This window comes from Myxocyprinus asiaticus, chromosome 15, assembly GCF_019703515.2.
Source record: "Myxocyprinus asiaticus isolate MX2 ecotype Aquarium Trade chromosome 15, UBuf_Myxa_2, whole genome shotgun sequence".
Taxonomy (NCBI): Eukaryota; Metazoa; Chordata; class Actinopteri; order Cypriniformes; family Catostomidae; genus Myxocyprinus; species Myxocyprinus asiaticus.
In genome coordinates this window covers 23992107-24014683 of record NC_059358.1, presented here as the reverse complement: position 1 = coordinate 24014683, position 22577 = coordinate 23992107, and the positions used below count along the sequence as shown (strand labels likewise).

At 37.8% G+C, this 22577-nt stretch overlaps 1 protein-coding gene and 1 pseudogene across 5 annotated transcripts; one reads left to right on the top strand and one right to left on the bottom strand.

Annotated features, from left to right (window-relative positions):
* Positions 1 to 1356: 1356 nt before the first annotated feature.
* Positions 1357 to 11562, top strand: LOC127452472 (zinc finger protein ZFAT-like; annotated as a pseudogene).
* Positions 11563 to 14880: 3318 nt separating this feature from the next.
* LOC127452420 (activity-dependent neuroprotector homeobox protein 2-like) lies at positions 14881 to 20424 on the bottom strand. Of its 5 annotated transcripts, XM_051717842.1 has the most exons (5): positions 19727 to 20424; positions 19544 to 19636; positions 16157 to 18399; positions 15099 to 15145; positions 14881 to 14940 (listed from the first exon to the last, which is right to left on the bottom strand). In XM_051717842.1, exons 1-4 carry the CDS (start codon positions 19865 to 19867, stop codon positions 15136 to 15138), a joined length of 2487 nt encoding a protein of 828 aa, XP_051573802.1. In that variant the 5' UTR covers positions 19868 to 20424; the 3' UTR covers positions 14881 to 14940; positions 15099 to 15135. The 5 variants fall into 5 exon arrangements, with proteins under 5 accessions (XP_051573802.1, XP_051573801.1, XP_051573799.1 ...); XM_051717841.1 differs by having other exon boundaries at positions 14881 to 15145; XM_051717839.1 differs by lacking the exons at positions 14881 to 14940; positions 15099 to 15145 and having other exon boundaries at positions 15157 to 18399; positions 19727 to 19844; positions 20173 to 20424.
* Positions 20425 to 22577: the final 2153 nt, after the last annotated feature.

Here is a 22577-nt window from a genome sequence, read left to right as displayed (position 1 = left end):
GGAATGAACTTCCCAACTCCATCCGTGAAGCTGACTCACTTTCTGTCTTCAAAAAAATGACTAAAATCACATCTTTTCCAAGAGCACTTAACCAGCCAAAAAAAAAAAAACATTGTTGCACTTTAATCTGTTTTGAATACTATTATGATGCTAGTGAAACTTTGTAATATGGCACTTTTTCGTGCCACTGTCTCCTTAAGATGATTCGCTTGTGTTTTCCTCTTTTGTAAGTCGCTTTGGATAAAAGTGTCTGCCAAATGAATAAATGTAAATGTAAATTAATGAACATGCACCTGTGGAACGGTTGTTAAGACACTAACAGCTTACAGATGGTAGGCAATTAATGTCACAGTTATAAAAACTTAGGACACTAAAGAGACCTTTCTACTGACTCTGAAAAACACCATAAGAAAGATGCCCAGGGTCCCTGCTCATCTGCGTGAATGTGCCTTGGGCATGCTGCATGGAGGCATGAGGACTGCAGATGTAGCCAGGGCAATAAATTGCAATGTCCGTACTGTGAGACGCCTAAGACAGCGCTACAGGTAGACAGGATGGACAGCTGATCGTCCTTGCAGTGGCAGACCACGTGTAACAACACCTGCACAGGATCGGTACATCCAAATATCACACCTGCGGGACAGGTACAGGATGGCAACAACAACTGCCGGAGTAACACCAGGAATGCACAATCCCTCCATCAGTGCTCAGACTGTCTGCAATAGGCTGAGAGAGGCTGGACTGAGGGCTTGTAGGCCTGTTGGTAGGCAGGTCCTTACCAGACATCACCAGCAACAACGTCGCCTATGGGCACAAACCCACCTTCACTGGACCAGACAGGACTGGCAAAAAGTGCTCTTCACTGATGAGTCGTGGTTTTGTCTCACCAGGGGTGATGGTCGGACTCAAGTTTATCGTCGAAGGAATGAGCGTTACACCGAGGCCTGTACTCTGGAGCGGGATCGATTTTGAGGTGGAGGGTCCGTCATGGTCTGGGGCAGTATGTCACAGCATCATCGGACTGAGCTTGTTGTCATTGCAGGCAATCTCAACGCTGTACGTTACAGGGCAGACGTCCTCCTCCCTCATGTGGTATCTCAGCTCTGCAGGTTCATACAATGCAAGTGAATGGTGACCAAAACTTTGAAGCCCATAAAGCACATAAAGGCAGCATAAAAGTAATCCATATGACTCCTTTTTCCACTGTATATCTTGCCATTGCAGTCTCTAGGCATGATCATGATTTCAAGCTCAATTACACTTCCTAGTGCTTGACGCATGCACAGAGCGCTAGATGGCGCTATAGGAAGTGTAATCGAGCTTATGATCATGATCGCCAAGGAGACTGCTGTCAAGATTTATAGTGAAAAATGAGTCATATGGATTACTTTTATGCTGCCTTTATGTGCTTTTTGGGCTTCAACATTTTGGTCACCATTCACTTGCATTGTATGAACCTGCAAAGCTGAAATATTCTTCTAAAAATCTTTGTGCTCCACAGAAGAAAAAAGTGGGGATGGCATGAGGGTGAGTAAATGATTTTTATTTTAAGGTGAACTATTCCTTTACTGTTTTTTAAAAGCCAATTAAAAAAATTTGACATTAAATATTAATGTTAATGTTCCTTTTTATTATTTCTTTGGTAGGTATCATAAACAATACACTGCTTATCAGAAGTCCCTAATGGAAAAATTGTTTATTCATTTTTATGTTATAGGAAAACAGTTCAAATGCACCAAATATGACTTCACTGCTGCACAAAGACCATATCTTCGTCACACGGAGCAGCATGCCCTTTCAAAGTATTTTTTCTCCTGAAGACATCTTTCTAGTCACCTTTAGCAAAATCCTATTTTGTTTTACTTAATTTAAATACCCTACAACTAACAACGATGCAAAATATTTTCCTTTTTACAGCCTTTCCGTTGTGCACACTGCCACTACTTATGCAACATTTCAGGCTCTCTGAAAAGACATTATAACAAGAAGCATCCCAACGCAAAGTACAGTAATGACGGAACAGGGGCAGCCACTTCAGAAACTGTGATAGAGCAAGGTAAGTCCTGCCAACAGAATTAAACCAGCATTAATTGTCTCACCAGAAGAGGCTTGGTAAATATAATGCCAGATATATATTGTTGCCTCAAACTCTAGCTCAGCTTCGGTAATTAAAATGTGTGTGTGTGTGCTTATTAGGTGGAGTGAAATGTCCTGTGTGCAATTACGTTTATGGAAATAAATGAGAAATGAACAGACACACCTGAAAAGCAAACATTGTCTAAAAGTGGTGGAGAATGACAGTCTCACTCTGAATCAGTGGGAGTTTAGTCAAATACAAGTACAAATACATCCCAGGTTAAAAAAAATAAAATGTAGGTAAAAAAAACAACAAAAAAACATGAAAAATCTTGATGAGCACAGTTTTCTGTCCTGTATTGACATATTTTGTTATTGAAAGAAGTGGCTTTAGTTATGTCATACTAATGAATGATTTGATACTAGCTGGTCAGCTACAGGGGGGAGGGGCATGCTCATTTTAGGGAGAATTTGATTGGTTACAAATTTGTGCAGTGCAGCATGAGTCATCCATATTTTTGGTTCCCTGAGGAGAAAAATGCATATACTGTATCTGCTAAAAAAGATGTTTTGTCAGCGTTCAGGAGTACACACATAAAACTAAAAGCCACAAAACTCTATTTTTGATTTCATGCGGGTTTGAAAGGAGGTGAAGTGAAAAGAAGTGACTGAGTTTCATAAAAAAAAGTTATCATAGATAAATCAGTGTAAAACTGCTATATTGCTATACATTTACAATATATTACTAATGTTACTAATGCTACTAGACTTGCATATGAGCCTATTGATGTATTTATTCAGGTTGTGGAGTCCCTTCATATTAATGAGACTGAGGAGCCACATGGAACGTAGGCTGCAATATCAGCTTTGCAGGATCTGCGCTTCAATAAACTGAATGGTCAGGACATGCACCTAATTATAAACAATTGCTTTATTTCTGTAAATTTCAACTCAGCTAAATTCTGTCTTTTGTGTTTAGGTGTTGTGTCTGCCACAGCAACAAACAGACTAGACCCAACATCTGTTAACATCTGCAGATAATTGAACTGGGCTCAGATAATCATAATGCCACTGTAGATTCTATGGTTGCCATGGCTCCTGGCACAGTTACTGTTGTAGAGTAGGCAAGTTCAATAAAACATTACATTTGTATTCTGACAGACCTCACTGCTAGTTCACCCAAAAAATGAAAATTCTCTCATCATTTACTCTCCCTCATGCCATCTCAGATGTGTATGATTTTCTTTCTTCTGCTGAACACAAACAGATTTTTAGAAGAATATTTCAGCTCTGTAGGTCCATAAAATGCAAGTGAAGCTCCCAAAAAGGACACAAAGGCTGCATTAATGTAATCCATAAGACTTCAGTGGTTAAATACATTTCTTCTGAAGTGATATGATTGGTGTGGGTGTGAAAATATAAAACATATTTAAGTCCTTTTTGTTTTCTTTTTTTTCTCCCCTTTTTCTCCCCAATTTGGAATGCCCAATTCCCAATGCGCTCTAGGAACTCGTGGTGGCGTAGTGACTCGCCTCAATCCAGGTGGCGGAGGATGAATCTCAGTTGCCTCTACGTCTGAGACTGTCAACCCGCGCATCTCATCACATGGCTTGTTGAGCGAATTTGAGCCAGTTGAGCGAGGTTACCCCATGTGACTCTACCCTCCCTAGCAACCGGGCCAATTTGGTTGCTAAGGAGACCTGGCTGGAGTCTTTCAGCACGCCCTGGTATTCAAACGCTGGTAGTCAGCATCTTTACCACTGAGCTACCTAGGCCCCCAATATTTAAGTCCTTTTTCATTATAAATTTTCCTCCCTGCCCAGTAGGAGGCAAGATGCACGAAGAATGCGACTCGCCAAAAACAAAAGAAGATTAATCACTTCTGCAGAGCTACGTGCAAGGAGATTAATAGGAAAAAAGTACTTAAATATTGTCTGTTTCTCACCCACACCTATTATATCACTTCTGAAGATATGGATTTAACCACTGGAGTTTTATGGGTTTTTGAGTGAACTATCCATTTAAAGCTGACATTTGTAATTTTCTTGATGTTAAAACGTTTTCTCCTATCCCAACTTAATGTGCAGCGACAACTATAAGTCATAGTCATAGGCACAGAATTCACAAACTTCAGTTTTTAACCCATAATAATGCAATAGATAGGTGTTATACAGTCATAATAGTGTCTGAAATATATTCATTTAATGATTAGAAAATTCATCCCATCATCCTAGGTGGCAGAGGAGCAGCAGCTGACCGACCATGCCCTGATGATTCAGGACACACTACAACAGGCTGCTGTGGGCCTTGGAGAACAGCATAATTTGGTTGTGTCTTCAGATGACATGGAGGGCATCAAAACTGTCACAGTGTACACACAGGGTGAAGATGCCTCCCAGTTCATTGTCTATGTTCAGGAAGCGGTTCAGGAGGCTGTACAAACTGAGGAGACCACCACAGTATAGCATCTATAAAGGTTGTGCTGGCAAAATGCGTGGGGATATCTGGTATCTAGCCCAAATGTTCTGAATTAGTCTGTGATCTTTTTAGTTATAGTTACCCCAGTCAAGAATTTAGAATCCATCCATTATTTATAGTGACCTAAGCAGCACAATTGGTAATGTTATATCAGTAACTAGTCATAGCTCTATGTTATAGATGATAGTGGCTTTGTCACATTCTGCCCATAGCCACTTCAAGGCAATTCTTGGGAAAAAAAAGCAGCTAGATCCAGTTCAGTCTGACTGGGGGAACTCACAGGAGCAATAGTTTTAAAGGGATAGTTCACCCCAAAAATGGAAATTTTCTAATCATTTACTTACCCTCATGCCATCCCAGATGTGTATGACTTTCTTTCTTTTGCTGAATCAAGTGAATAGGTACCAACAATTTGAAACTCCAAAATGCACAAAAATGCAGCATAAAAGTAATCCATACGACTCCAGTGGTTAAATCCATGTAATCAGATGTGATATGATCGGTGTGGGAGAGAAACAGATCAATATTTAAGTCCTGTTTTACTATAAATTCACCACCCTGCCCAGTAGGTGGTGATATGTACAGAGAATGTGAATAGCCAAAAACAAAATAATTTGAAAGTGGATCATTTATAGTAAAAAAAGGACCTAAATATTGATGTCTTTCACCTACACCTATTATATAATTTCAGACGATATGGATTTAACCACTGGAGTCTTATGAATTACATTTATGCTGCGTTAATGTGCATTTTGGGGCTTCATAATTTTGGTACCCATTCACTTGCAATGAGAGGACCTACAGAGCAGAGATACAGTGCACCCGGAAAGTATTTGCAGGGCTTCACTTTTTCCACATTTTGTTATGTTACAGCCTTATTCCAAAATGGATTAAATTCATTATTTTCCTCAATTCTACAAACAATTACCCCACAATGACAACGTGAAAGAAGTTTGTTTGAAATCTTTGCAAATTTATAAAAAAAAAAAAAAAAACACATGTACAGAAGTATTCACAGCCTTTGCTCAATACTTTATTGAAGCACATTTGGCATCAATTACAGCCTCAAGTCTTTTTGAGTATGATGCTACAAGCTTGGCATGCCTATTTTTGGGCAGTTTCTCCCATTCTTCTTTGCAGGACCTTTCAAGCTCCATCAGGTTGGATGGGGAGCGGCGGTGCACAGCCATTTTCAGATCTCTCCAGAGATGTTCAATCGGGTTCATATCGGGGCTCTGGCTGGGCCACTCAAGAACATTCACGGAGTTGTCCCATAGCCACTCCTTTGTTATCTTGGCTGTGTGCTTAGGGTCAGTGTCCTGTTGGAAGATGAACCTTCACCCCAGTCTGAGGTCCAGAGCGCTCTGGAGCAGGTTTTCATCAAGGATGTCTCTATACATTGCTGCATTCATCTTTCCCTCGATCCTGACTAGTCTCCCAGTTCCTGCCGCTGAAAAACATCCCTACAGCATGATACTGCCATGCTTCACTGTAGGGATGGTATTGGCCAGGTGATGAGCGGTGCCTGGTTTCCTCCAGGCATGACGCTTGCCATTCAGGCCAAAGAGCTCAATCTTTGTTTCTGATGGTCTGAGAGTCCTTCAGGTGCCTTTTGGCAAACTCCAGGCGGGCTGTCATGTGCCTTTTACTGAGGAGTGGCTTCCGTCTGGCCACTCTACCATGCAGGCCTGATTGGTGGAGTGCTACAGAGATGGTTGTTCTTCTGGAAGGTTCTCCTCTCTCCACAAAGAAACGCTGGAGCTCTGTCAGAGTGACCATCGGGTTCTTGGTCACCTCCCTGACTAAGGCCCTTCTCCCCCAGTCGCTCAGTTTGGCCGGGCAGCCAGCTCTAGGAAGAGTCCTGGTGGTTCCAAACTTCTTCCATTTACGGATGATGGAGGCCACTGTGCTCATTGGGACCTTCAATGCTGCAGAAAGTTTTCTGTACCCTTCACCAGATCTGTGCCTCAATACAATCCTGTCTCAGAGGTCTACAGACAATTCTTTGGACTTCATGGCTTGGTTTGTGCCCTGACATGCACAGTTAACTGTGGGACCTTATATAGATAGGTGTGTGCCTTTCCAAATCATGTCCAATCAACTGAATTTATCACAGGTGGACTCTAATCAAGTTGTAGAAACGTCTCAAGGATGATCAGTGGAAACAGGATGCACCTGAGCTCAATTTTGAGTGTCATGGCAAAGGCTGTGAATACTTATGTACATGTGGTACATTTTTTTTTTTTTTTTTTATAAATTTGCAAAGATTTCAAACAACCTTCTTTCACGTTGTCCTTATGGGGTATTTGTTTGTAGAATTTTTAGGAAAATAATTAATTTAATCCACTTTGGAATAAGGCTGTAACATAACAAAATGTGGAAAAAGTGAAGTGCTGTGAATACTTTCCGGATGCACTGTATTCGGTCACATAGTGTATCAAGAATGAAGAAATACATTTCTTTTTATTTAATATTGATGGAGCAACATAACTTGTGTGAAAAGAAATAATAACAGAAGGTTGTTTTGAGTAATAATTTTTTTTTAATTTTTTTTTATTTTATGTGGTGATTTGGAGAGAAAGGTCCCAAGGGGTGGGGGTAGTTAGTGAAATATAGGGACAATAGTCAGAAGGTAAAATGTGTCCTAAACATGTGCAAATACTTTTGAGACAGCAAAATTCTTATTTAAAATAACCACTTTAGAAAAAGGCTATTCATGTTCTGTTCATTTTTAATCACATTTGGCATTTCATAACATTTCAGGTATTCTATAAGTAAATTAATCTCCACTGCTAATGTATCAGTCAATGTGAGCCCACTTTCAACATTCTTCATAACAAATCTAATCCCCCACTAAAGAAAAACAATGAGTTTAATGGAGGCCTTTAGCCCCTGAAACAGGGGTGGGGGCCTTTTACCCCAAACACTATCCTTTCACTTATTGGTCAGTTATTAAAAACGTTTGATTGACCTTTTTTTTTATTTTTTTTTTTATTATGACATAAGTATATTGTCTCAAAATGAATGTGACCATTTCTGGGATCTTCATTAGCTACATAAATTTGCAGCATTTAAAAATATTACATATTAGATCAAATGACCTCAAAATCAACCTTAAGACATTACACACAATGATCTCATGGATCAGGAAAATTCTGCAGTGTATAGTGACAAACAGGTGTTTAGGAAAGTGCTATGGTAGTTTTCGTTGCTAGCCCCATTGTACCACTGTTTCTTAATGATGACAAGTCATTCTCGCAATTTCAATAAAAACAGTGTCTTTTTTGTCATGGTGACAATTTTAAATCAACAGAATTCGTACCAACAGTGGTACTGTACATCACAGAAAACCAAATATGTAAGTTTGTGGGGCCTGGGTAGCTCAGCGAGTAAAGACGCTGACTACCACCCCTGGAGTCACGAGTTCGAATCCAGGGTGTGCTGAGAGACTCCAGTCAGGTCTCCTAAGCAACCAAATTAGCCCAGTTGCTAGGGAGGGTATAGTCACATGGGTTAACCTCCTTGTGGCCACTATAATGTGTGATCCTCGCTCTCGGTGGGGTGCGTGGGTTGTTGTGCGTGGATGCGCGGAGAATAGCATGAAGCCTCCACACTATGTCTCCGCGGTAATGCGCTCAACAAGCCACATGATAAGATGTGCGAATTGACGGTCTCAGACACGGAGGCAACTGAGATTCTTCCTCTGCCACCCAGATTGAGGCACTATGCCACCACGAGGACTTAGAGCACATTGGGTATTAGGAATTACAAACTAGGGAGAAAAGGGGAGGAAAAAAAAAAATGTGTACGTTTGTATGTCTACGTGTAAATCTATGAACAGCCCGTTTGGGAAAGTGAAAGTTTTGTCAACTGGCCCAAAACTCTCTCACACTGACCCTGGCCCAGCAAGCCATCATTATTGTTGAGCCCTGTTGTTGTTAATGATGACAAAAAGGCACATTCTACTTTAGAAATCTGTACATTGTAGGCAGGGATCTCTGAGTTGATCTCATAGGAGCTCAGAAAATCTGTCACTGCTTTGTAGATGATGTTGTTCAGGGTTCTCACACAAACACTGTCCTCTTGATTTCTCTTCATTGATGGTTTCAAAAAGCCAGTCTGACCTAAAAAATGGCTTAAAGGAATAGTTCACCCAAAAATTGAAACTCTATCATTTACTCACCCTCATGCCATCCCAGATTCGTATGACTTTCTTTCTTCAGCAGAACAGCTCTCAGCTCTCTTGGTCCATACAATGCAAGTGAATGGGTACCAACATTTTGAAGCTCCAAAAATCAAATAAGTTGGTATAAAAGTACCTTTTAGGGTCATTTTATGATTCATAAAGAGATTGTACACTGCAAAAAATTATTTTTTGTCTTGTTTCCAGTCCAAATATCTAAAAATTCTTAAATCAAAATGCATTTACTAGATAAGTAATATGGCATAAGATATTATGTCTTGTTTTCTGAAAAAAAATATTAATAAATAAAAAAATAAAATTCCAAATTAAGTGAGTTTTGCTTAAAAAAGCTAAATTATCTGCAAATGGGTAAGACAAAAAATCAAATGGAAACAAGATTATTTTTCTTACCCCATTGGCAGATAATTTTGTTTTCAGCAAAAACTTTTTTTTTTTTTTTTTTAAGAAAACAAGACAGTATCTTATGTCAATGTACTTGTCTAGTAAATGCATCTTGATTTAAGAATTTTTAGATATTTGGACAGGAAACAAAACAAAAACACTAAGTATTTTCAATCCATATGAATTGAGTGGTTTAGTCCAAATTTTCTGAAGAGACTCGATCGCTTTATATGATGAACAGATTGAATTTAGGCTTTTATTCACATATAACCATTCATCAACTCACACATCAGTTGTGGTAAACGGAAGCTTAAGCATGATTGCTTGACGTGCGAGAACCAATGAGGTTCATTCTCGTGTTACGCAGCACGTTTGAGCTTCAGCAATAACCAATGAGGTTCATTCTCGTGCGTCAAGCAGGTTTGGTTGAGCTTCTGTTTATGTTCGCTGATCAAGCCTAAATTCAATCTGTTCATCATACAATCAAGTCTCTTCAGAAAATCTGGACTAAACCGCTCAATTCATATGGATTCGTTTTACGATCTCTTTATGAACTTTTTGAAGCATCAAAGTGGTAGTTGCGTAGCTGACAATGGATCGACAGAAACCTCTCAGATTTCATAAAAAAAAATCTTCATTTGTGTTCTGAAGATGAACGAAAATCTTACTGGTTTGGAACAACATGAGGGTGAGTAAATTATGACATTTTTTCCCATTTTTGGTTGAACTAACCCTTTAACTGAATTTTTCTAGTAAATTTTCCTTTCACCAACTCTGCATACAAAATCAAATACTTCTCTACTATACAGTATGCCAACATGGTAGTATGTCCGAATTCATAGTATTTGAAAAATAGTAGGCAAGTCCGAATTTCATTCATATAGAACATACTTTTTTAATGGTTGTGAAGTAAATTCAAATACAAATGTAGTACCTACTGAAACAGTATGCGATTTCGGACGCACTGCAAGTCTTGACTTACCATATATGGCTGCCATGGTGTCCTTATCAAGGGCACTCCTCTCGGCACCACAGTCAGTTTTACTCATTCCTCCTACAAAAGACAATACACGATACATGAACATTTGAATAGGGTACAGAGGGCATGCACCATTGTCTTCAAACTAGTTTTAGATTTCCAAACATTTGTGTTCACCTTAACAGTGGAACTGAAGAAAAATAACTATAGGTATGCTGGATTTGAAAGATATATGGGTTTATGGGTATGTTTTGGACAGTAAAGAAAATAATGAAGGAGAGGTAGAATTAGCCTTTTTTAAACTACTCGGATTAATATCTATGAATTTGACCTGGCCTTCGAAACTGTTTACCTTTCAAATTGCTGTGGATCAGAACCTCCAGTGGGAAGGCGGCCATTAAAAGAACACGCACCATTGAAGTGGCTGTTTGGGTCTGCAGGGCAGAAGTCCATTGATGCTTTAGAATTTTTATGCCTGTGCCATGTGCTAACTAAACCTGTGGTTGTAATCACATAAAAAGAGATTTACAATATACATTATTTTCAAATAAATTCTTTAAAAGTTTTTATTCCGCCATTTAACCCATCACAGAAATGCATAACAAATCTGTATGTACAGACCTAAATCCTCAGCAAAAATTACTTACATAATTAGCATCACTGGAACACAAAAAAAGTAAAAATAAAAAATAAATAAAGTCAACAATGTTATTACAGACAGACACTTTATTAAGAATTAACAAAGCAATGACACTAATGTAACTGCACCATGTATTTTTCATAGGTGAAAACAAAATACTTTGGCAGAACCAGACAGAGAAGCCTTGGATGGAGCCTTCGGCACCTGTGAAGCAGAATATAGATAGATTAAAAACAATACACATAACACTGAGCATCATAAAATCTTCGTAGATGTATCAGAATATCACAACGTTGCACAACTATCCAAACATTACTGCTTGTAAGTCATGTGACTTATATTTTGATGGAGGTATGACTTGAATACACCCATACAATGCAAGTGAATAGGTACAGAGTTTCATGTTCTGAAAAAGACATAAAAAGCTTAATTGTAAGCCATAAGAATCCAGTAGTTAATAAATGTCTTCTGAAGCAAATGTCTTCTTGATTTTGGGTGAGAACAGACCAAAACATTCCTCCAAAATATACCTCTACTATAAATCTTGACATCAGCAATCAACTTCATGATCATGATTAATTAAATAACTTCCTGGTTCCACCTAGTGCTCTGTGCATGTGTTAAGCACTAGGACTGTATGTCTACATGCATATACACAAGGGTGAGTAAATGATGAGAAATATCAATTTTAGGTGAACTATACTTTATCTACCACAGTCATGTTCAAATCACTAGGATGCTATGAATAAAGTTCCTGATTGTACAAGTATATTTGAATGTAAAAACATAAAATAAAAACAATAGTTAAAAATGCATAACTTACATCAAGGAAATTTGCATTTGATTCCAAAGGCTAAAATACAGTAAATGGATATATGTTAGCAATAGTACTGGACAATTGTTGTTACAAAATAAGTTTATCTATTGATCTCAAGAAAACAGTCATTATTTTAATAGTTATGCTTAGTATGTGACATAATAAGCAGCTAATACTTACTTTAGGAGCATGTGAGAGGGGAACATGAGATGGAGTCTTTGACATCTGTAAGAGAGAAATTCATATATTAGAAACAAGTCACTTAATACTGTACATCAGAAAAATATTTACATAGCAGACTATACCTTGTTCAGATGCAATGTACAAGAAAAATCAGGGACGACCCAAGCATGGTGCTGGGCCCAGTGCAAGTTAGTATAAGCCCCTCCCCCCCATCCGTTGGTGATCGTGGCCCTAAGTACAATGCACTAGTTTATTTGTTTTTTTATCTATATCATATGTTCATAGATATGAACAACATGTCAAATGTACATCATGAACATCTTCAACAGCTATTGTAAACTGCACCAAAAACAACAACAACAATAATAATGATAATGACAAACAAATTAATAAATTAGATTTAAATCTTACTTCAGGAACATCTGCATTTGATTTCATGGGCTGAAATAAATAGGCAGAAATATTACTACTGAGCAACCAAAAAAACTCTAAAGGTCTTAAGTTTAAAAAGGCAAGGAAATGTGGAACATTGTCATTAGTAACTGTGTTTTATATTATGTAAACAATTCTAACCTCCTGGAGTAAGTGCTCTGTAGCCAGAAGGAGAGATGGGATTTCTGTGATTCATGTTCTCTTCTCTCAGCTGATTTATCACACACTGTAGATGATACATTTTTCTTTCTTTCCACACCTTTAGATCATTTGGTAGGTCTGTGAGGTGTACCTTAAACATACATCATTGACTGTAAACAAGTACAATTATATGTAATTATATATATATATATATACACACACACACACACACACACACACACACACACGGTTCTGACCAACACTAACCTTTTTCTTAGCTGCTGGTTCCTCTCTCATCTCTGCGGCCTCTAGGAGTTTCATTGAAGGTTTACTCTTTCTCTTCAGAGTGTCTGACTTGGGTAGCTGTTCTTCAATTTCCTTAAGTTTTATTTGTAAAGTTCTTTTCCTTTCTGAGGAGGTAGAATAATGCTAAGAAAAAGGCTAATGTTTGTAGTTCGGTCCTGATGTTAACTAAAAAAAAAATAAAATAAAATAACAAAATGAATATTTTACTGACGTCTTGTTATAAATCTACAAGCGGTATATAGAATAATAGAGGATAATATAAGAATATTATATTGGAAATAGGATAATAAAAATAGGCACCTGCTATCTTGATGATGGAGTCCTCATAGGCCGGCCACCCCCCTTTAGGCTCTTTGACGCCACTCCACCAAGTAAACGTCATTTTCCTCCATACCTGCTGAGAATTAATCCTCATCAAATTTTCTAATATGTTCAGTGGGCAGAATTGAGAATTTTTCATCCTCCACCCACTTAATTAACGCGAACATAATCAGCTTGTGTCTTCCAGCGTGCGGTCACGGTCGGAATTCGCGCCTCAGGCAACGGTTATTTAAAAAAAAAAAAAAAGAAAAAAAGGTTAAACGACGTAATCAAGCTGCTTTTTTTAATGAGCAGAAATTTTGATTTATTTATTTATTTTACTTTGCACTTACATTAATTTTTTTTTAGGATTCTTAAAATTTTAGTTTTTATTTTAAAAATCTACTGTCTCTAACGTCACTAAGACAATGCGCATGCGCAGACTGTGCTGCGTGCGCCAATTATCGTATGGATCCTGCAACAAGACGATACATTTTTTTAATTCCCTGAAAGACTGCTTGGTAAGCATAGATTTCACAATAAATAACATTCTATCTTTATTACAAATGTTTACCGTTTGTGTTTTACGAATAATCCTCAATGTTGTCCTTTATTTTGTCATCTTAATTTCATCAATAGGTTAAAAAACCACAAACTTAATTGAATATTTAATGGCAAAAAGTCAAATGTACGGTACATTAGCAGTATTATATATTGTGCATTGTTGTTGCTCTGTTTATTTTAAACAGAAAATTATACCAATGATTTTAATACTTTGTGTGTTACCATTAAAGTGTTATATTGTATCCCTTAATGAATTAATGTCAAAAAATGAAAGTGTACATTGCAATTTAGTGCATCGTTGTTGTTCTGGTTCCTTTTCAAAACATCATATCATACAGTACACTTACTGCCTTGTTATCATTAAATGTCCTACTGTATCCGTGGCAGTTAATGTCAAAGTCAACTGTACACTACGTTAGTAGTGAGGTATTCTGTAATGTGACACGCAAATAAATAAACTTGATCTGTTATCTTATTTTTATTTGTATCCAACTATTTTTTGATGTTGTACATAAGATATATTCCTGTTACTCTACGGTAAACTATTTTAGAATGTAATTCTTCTAACACTTTTTTTTTTTTTTTTCATTTTAAATAATGGATACTTTTGATCTCCATCCACATTCTGTAAGGTTGGAAATGTATTTTCTTGACCCTGAAATACATTTCAAAGTATATTTTGTGAAATGAAGGTTGAAATTAAATATATTTTCGATTTCAAAAATATATTTTAATGAGCTTCACAGTTACAACATATATTTGGCATCTATTTAAAATATATTTTGGCTAGAATTGTTTTTTTTTTTTGTTTTTTTACCGTATGGGACAGATCAATATTTAAATTCTGTTTTACTATATATTCTCCTCCTCAGTCAGTTTCCACTTTAACATTCTTTTGTTTTTGGTAGCTTACATTGTTCATGCATACACGCCCTACTGGGCAGGGAAAATAATTTCTAGCAACTTAAATATAGATCTGTTTCTCACAAACACCTATCATATCACTTCTAAAGGTCTGGATTAAAACACTGGTGTAATATGGATTACTTTTATGCTGTCTTTATGTGATTTTTGGAGCTTCAAAATTATGCCACCCATTCACTTGCATTGAATGGACCTACAGAACTGCGATATTCTTCATTTGTGTTCTGCATTAGAAACTAAGAGGATGAGTTATTTTTGGGTGAACTATTCCTTTAATTTTTGTACAAGACCAACATAGTGCAGTACCACCGAGCTTACCTGTTGAGGAGCTTCATACCACGGTTTTTTTTTTTTCTGTAACAGGAACAGAATGTCAACAACTTCGTGGTTAGAACGAGCCATTTTGTTTTTATATTGATAGAATGTTGAGTGAATTAAACATGACGGCAACTTACTTCTTGGACAGCATCTTCATCAGTTTATTACCACCAGCTGTGAATACTCCTTTCTTTCAACTTCACAGACCAATACAAGCGCAGGTCAACCAATAACTCGGGTCGTGATGTCATTTTACAGAATATTCTTATTGCTGCAGTTGCATGCGGACTTAATGTCCAGTCTTTATAGAAAATAACTCTCTTCACAGCCAACATGATAACCGTCTTGCACTCACGTTCCATTCTGAAGGTGATCCATGTGTTCAGCATCGATTACATTGGTCTGCAAGCGAAGAAGGGGGAACTAAATTAATCCAGATCAAGTCGATCGACGCGGCTGACAGATATTTAAAACGCACATTATGAGAACCGTCTTTACCAATAAATTAATAAAAATGGGAAATCATATTTGGTAAATCGCAATCAAATCTTTACTGACTAAAACACACTTGTAATGTTTAGTCACGTTTAATTTGAGGGTCAAATACAACTGAAAATATTAGAGGACACAGAGGCACTTATCTTTTTAAAATTTCTGAAATAACAGTGTACTTTATGAAAGAATGAACATACAAACACTATAAAGTGTCCCTCACAGTGATGCAGCTGATAAAATGCTAACTGGTTTGTCAGTTAGTGGTAATAGTTTACCATACCTTCACTTTCTTTATAGTCCTAGTATAAATGTTAGATGCAGGACTATTTCAATACAGCCTTCCCCAAATTTATATTAAGTGTCCCAAACATATATGACTTCAATATAAAATGCAAAACTGAGCGTTTTTTTTACAGTAAAGTTGTGTACAAAAACGTCTGAACATCATTGTCATATGAACTATATACAACAAAAATACAAAAATGTAGAGTGTAGAGTTCAAGGTTGGTGATCGAATTACTTTTCAGCATTGCTGTAATTTCCCCTTTTCAGAACTGACAAAAGCCAAGAGGAAACCATCTCATAAATGTGGAAATCCAATCATTTTAAATAAACATCTTACAATGGTTGACATCCTAGTCTGAACATGCTGTATACAAAAATCTTCCATCTACTAAACACCTTTATACAATTTGTTTAACAGGCTGCACCTCTGGAATGAAGAGATTATGTTTCAACTTGTTAACATCATTCATTCTGAACCCAAGACGCACACGAACCTTCTTCTTCTGAATTGCTTTCAAGCACTTGGTGAGCTTGGAATTAAAGTGAGTCTTTACATCAGCTTTGTTTATATACAAACGGGAAGCAAGCATTTCGGTTTCAGCCTTTGTCAAGTATGGCTTGAGGTGGAAGTACCTTGAAAGGAATACTTTTCTGTCTTCAAAAGATGCAAATGCCATCTCTGCTGGGTCCAAGACAAGCTGGACTGGAGTTTGAGGGACTTCTGCCTTTGAAACTCTCTGATTCCTTTTTCTGCTCTTCTGCACATTTACCTCTCTCTTTGCCTTGACAAAATCCTTCCCACCCTGATTGGCAATTTCTGAAGAATCTCCCACCTGAGCAGAATTGTTGAATTCACCATCAGTGTGTCCTATTGGATCTGGATTCAGTTGCCTCTCTGCATCCTTGACTGCTTGTGGAGCACAGCGACACCGTTGCACATGGATGGAGATTGTTTTTGGTGTCGATTTTTCAGAATACACTCCAAAACAATATACGCATTTGAAAGCAGGAGTTTTTAATATTGCATGAATGGTGGGAACGGTGTGGTGTTTTGCTTGAAGATGCTGCTCGTAATCTTCAGAGATCTCGAACTTGACTGGACAAAATGGACACTTGGTAGATGTTGCCTTCAATGTGGTTGCGTATTCTGCCTTATCTGGATACATTTTTATGTAAATTTTATCTTGAGAGCTGGTGATCAGTGCAAGGTTGAGTTCTCTGTTTTCAAGGAGATCCTTGGGCACATCTGTGTTTAAATTAAAGGTAGTAAATATCAGGGTGCCCTCACTGTCACTATCAAGATTAAACTGTTCTTTTATGAAATTGCGGTTTTCTTTGATTTTGAGACTGTGCTCTTTATTTGAGTGCTCCATGACTTGCTTGAAGGAGTAGAACATCAGAGGGCAGAACAGACACTTCAAGCCATGCAACAGATGCTGAAAAATTCCCTGCTCTCTCAGGAAAATCTTGCACTTCAGACACTTGACAGTGCGATCATCATGTTTTTTCAAAAACGGAGCAAGCACAGCCAACTTGTTTGGTACACTATTTTTATTTATTGCCCTCTGACATGTAGGCATAAGACCAGCAGGCACTACTGCCGTATTTGTAGGCTGGCTGATCTGAGGAGTGTTTTGTGTCAAAACCATTTGAGCAGGACTGCCCTGGACAGGCATTGTGACTTGAACAGGTGCTAGAGTGTAGGTCGGAACACCGTTTACTTTGTTGCCTGTTGGAATGAGACGCACAGACTGGGAGGCTAAGAGAGGAGCTCTGGGAACTGACTGATTCAGCTGAAGACCTTGGGTAACAAGGAAGGGTGGACGTACACCCATTTCGCCTGGGAGGTTGACCTGAACAGCGGGTGGAAAAAGAACCTGCTGTGATTGCTGAGCTTGTGGTCGCCTGGGAACGGTCATAGTAATGGGCAATGTATTGGGTGCACTTTGTGGCATGTTTGGCACCATCATATTAATAGACTTCACCACTGGTGAGGTAGGCATGACTTGTGGGATCCCAGAGGGGGGCTGTTGATGCATAGTCACAGCTGTGCCTGAGAGTAAAGCTTGTGTTTGTGGGGACAGAAACATCTGCCCTGAGCCAGGAGAGCAAAACAAAGCAGTGTTGCTCGGCCCAGCCAGAAGTACTGTGCCGTTAGGCTTGTTGACACCATTTCCATTTGTTTGCTGCTGCATATAGTTCGGTCTTGCAAGCAACGTCACCTGTTGCATTGCTTTTGGTGCAAGGCTTAGCAGATTCTGTTGTCCAACAATTTGGTTTGTGCAGTCTTTTTCAATGATGGAAGGCATTATCTGCCAGTGAAGGTCCTTGTGCATCTCCGAACTCAAAATATGATAGAGCAGATGCTCAATAGTCTCCGCTGGCAATTTGCACACTTTGCAGTAATATTTCGCAGTGGTGCCATCACGTTTTTGCTCACCATCACCCTTCTGTGTATTATCTGATCCAAGCCCAAAGTAACGATCCAATAATGCAGCATAGTGGTTTACCAAGACGTGCTTTTTCATTACATATATTAAAGAGTCATGATACCCACAGGTTGCACAGATATATCTGTCATCGGCAGCATCGGCAGAGACTGTAACTGACACAGTTTTTGGTGCGTGGGCCAAAGTGTGGCTGGTGTAGTTTTGAAAAAACGTGGGCTTGGCTTTTGAAGACAGGATGTGGAAAAACCTAATGTGTTGCTCTGTGACTTTTGGAGTGCTAACAAATGGGCAGTAAGGACACATTAACAGACTGGCCAGGTCCAACTCCTCCTTGTGGTAGCGATGAATATGACTTCTAAATGTGGTTACTGACCGGCTGGAGTACCCACATAGATTGCAACACAGTGTCTGGCTCCGGTATGGATACTGCATGACAAAAGAAATATGATCAACTTATTGAGATGATGCTGACTAGTACTGTGTAACAAATGTATTACAGAAAACACATGTGCAGGGCTCAACAATAAGGATAGCAGGAGAATATTGATTCATATTCATGGGGAAAACAATACCTGATTGGACGGTGAAACATTCTGGCTTTGACGTTTGGCGTGACTGTACTGTAATAACAACCTCTGCGGTATTACCAATGGAGAGAGCATAATGGTCAACTAGCATGTTACGAAAGTCACCGTTTGCAAGTACCTTACAAATGAATGGGGGGACCTGTAAACTGACCCGTAAACTGACACCTACTTGCCACAAAATTGTCTGTGTCTTCTCTTATAAAACAGCAATTTTATTACAGTAAACTTCAAATATAGTTCATTCCAAAAGCACTGTTTAGTCTAAAACATGTTGATAATTAGTGGACAGGCAATCATACAATTAAAGTGTTAAGCTGTTTCCTCACAAAAGCAGTTTATTCAGCACATTGAAGCATCTCTTTCATAAACATATATAAAAAAATGGCACTGGTCTTCTTGCCAGTGTACTGCCCATAGAAAGTCTATTGGACCACGGCGTTATAAATTTTGTTGTTAACATTTTAGGCTCCCCTTGGTAGAAGGGCTCTGACTGTACTACTTTTTTAGTAACAACGAGCAAATAGGTCTGTAAGTGTGTGTTGCCTTGTAACTTAACTGTACGCTCACTTTTATTTGATGTATTGAATATTGTTGGTGCCAGTGTTGAATATTGTTGATTGTATTACAAGCATAAGTGGGTGTGGGTTGAAAATCATAAGCCAATAAAAAATAATGTTTTGCACCATTTGCCATCATTTTCCAACAAGTGTTTATAAATGTATAGCTTTTATGGAGCTACACTATAGCTCTCTAGCAAATTAAAAAAACTTTTTTTTAAAGAAAGCTTAACATTTAATAAATATAAAAACCGGCACATGGTACGTAAAAAAATACATCACTACAAATCAAATTCATTGGGAAAAAAAAGAATTCTGGTGGGGCCAGCAAACATTTTGGCATGGCAAGAAAAATATCCTTACTGATGAGCCTTGCAAGAATAGTATTAGAAAGTACATAGCTTAAGTGAGTTTTGAAAGAAAGACCTTTCTTTTCCATTTGCCAACATGACCATCACTGAGATCATCCCAGTCAGTGTTGTTGAAACTTGAATCACCAGCATCAAAGCCTTTGTATGTCTGTTGTAAATTAAGTGAAAAATTTGTTAGCAGACGTTATGATATTCAAGATATTCACGCTGAACAAAAATATAAGGATTTACAATCTACCTCTATTAGGTCTTGACATTGCTGCATCCCAATGTCACACAAAATACTTTTGACACGTTTCCTTGGTCGTCTGAGTTTTGTCAGGTTCTTTACTGGAATCTGATACATTTTGCCGATCCTGTAAATGAAAACGCAATACATCGCTGTCGGCACCCTGTCACACACCAAAACATTTTCTGTTCATTTTCCGATAATAATCGTGGTCAGATCAAAGCAAGCGAAGCGCCTCCTCCAGATTAGCCTCAATTCTTAATTCTTAACTTAGTTATAAATATACAGCTCGTTGTAACCATGTACCTAGCGCCTGTATTAACCTGCCTGTTAGATGCTTTTGGTAAAGTATAATTATTTGAAACCAAGCCTGCCTTAATAGTATTTATGGGAGACATATACTTCAGTCCTTCTTAGCTCATGTTACTCGAATGATTATAAGTTTTATCATAAACCTGTTCTGGCTCAGAACTGCCGATTGAGTGGATGGATGTCTGCGTGCGTACGTGCGTGCGTTTTCTTCCGGCGTCACTGCAAGGCGCGCAGTATGGAATCAGCTACTTGAGTGTGAGGCATCCGAGTTGCGCTCAATCCGCGTTCCTTATCGCATTGGTGATCGGCTGTTGAATCTGAACCGAGCACAAGATTTGCCCACTTTTGATTGTCCCTCAGTAAAACATCATCCCACTCCAGCTGAAAAACATGGCGCACAGGAAGACAGGAAGTGACGTTTTCTAATTTACACACTGCATAGTGCAGCTCCACCAATGGGAGCTAGGTGGGCCGATCTTGCGAAGTTGATCAATGTAATAGTCATTGGTGTATGGGATTTATCAAATTATCACAAGACCATGGCTGTAGTCCTTACCTGTGGATGATGTAGAGACACACCTGTGGCCAGCCAGTACCAAGGTGGATTGACATGCTGATAAACTAGCTGATAAATTGACAGGATATTGGCTGTGCTGCTTGTCTAGTGCTTTATTATACTATGCAATGGCTTTCCAGTGGGTTTAAGTGGGCTTTTGCATCAGTAAAGATGTCATCACAGCATCTTCACTTTCAGAGCAATTAAAAACGTGACTCTAAAACCAATAACATCCTGAAAAGGCTCCAAAAGCTTTAAGAGCAGTTTAAGAACATAGGCCTACTGACTAAGTAAAACACATATCTGCACCCTTAAAGGGAACTTGACATAACTTAGTACACTTACAGTAAATTATCTCCCTAATAATGATATTTGAGCAGAGCATGGACCTTATTCATAGCAGCGCCATATTCAGTTTGTGACGGGAATGGAAATGAGGTTATGAGGAATACACTTACAGTTATACTGGGTTGTACTGTTTTTTAAATGGTGTTGATCGTTCAGTTGCAAAAAAAAGTAATAATAAAAAAACATCTTTCCAAAAATATTTCAGTAGACAAAAACCTTCAGATGTGATCTGGATGAGATGTGATCAGACAATTTATGTGGATATTTGTGCAGCTTTATACACGGTATACCATTAAATAGAAGCTGACAATTTACAGAAGGTTTATTTCTATTTCTTCTGCTCCAAATTTACTTCAAACTTACTTCTCTGTCTGCTCATATGAATGTAACACATCATAAGAAAGTGTTTCACCGCTGTTCAAATGCACTTTGGATCGCATCATTTATATGTATATAAATGTTTTCCATCTGAAAGGACTAAATATTAAATTAAACAAATGACAAAAAAATGCAAAGTAATCTCTTCAGTAATCAAAATACTTTATGAATGTAACTGTATTCTAATTACCAATTATTTAAATTGTAACTGTAGTGTAATACAGTGTCTTATATTTTGTATTTTAAATACGTATTCCTGTTACATGTATTCTATTACTCCCCAACCCTGCATACATATATAAAAAAATTATACCAAAGTTATAACAAAGTGCATTTCAACTAACCTATATTAAAATGATTACAGTATCAGTACAGTCTTAATAGTATACAGTAGTATTAAAGGAATGTTCCAGGTTCAATACAAGTTATGCTCAATCGACAGCATTTGTGGTATAATATTGATTACCACAAAAATTTGTTTAGACTTGCCCCTCCTTTTCTTTAAAAAAAAAGCAAAAATCCGGGTGACAGTGTGGCACTTACAATGGAAGTGAATGGGGGCCAATTTGTGAACGTTAAAATACTCACTTTTTCAAAAATATAGCCACAAGACATAAACAATATGAATGTAAACATTATTTTAGTGCGATAAAATCGCTTACTAACCTTTTCTGTAATGTCAGTAAACCCTAAAACGCCTGTAAAAATGACGATTTAAAGAACTTTACAGCTCAAATAAAACACAAGTTTCAACAGAAGAATTAATGCAAGGGCTTTTATAAAATTATAAGCCTTACATTTCTGTGTTTAAACCCTCCAAAAATTGGCCACATTCACTTCCATTGTAAGTGCCTCACTGTAACCTTGATTTTTTTTTTTAAAGAAAAGGAGTTAATTTTTGTGGCAATCAACATTATGCCACAAATGCTGTCAATTGAGCTTAAATTGTACTGAACCCAGAACATTCCTTTAAAACATATTAGTGAAGACCTGACATCCAAGCTCACAGCGCTGGGTAGATTACTTCTGAATTGTAATCTGGTACTGATTTTAATTTACATGACTAAAATTGTAGTCAGTAACCTAATCTCATGGATTACATTTTTTAAATAAATTTAATCTGATCACTTTTACATTACTTTTTTATTGCTTCTGACCCAATTCTTGTTTATTTTAGTGTCACTTGAGTAGGGTAATATGGTACCATATTGACAAAGTTGCTTTTTAAATGCATTAAAGAAAACTTAATTAATAGATCAAAATATG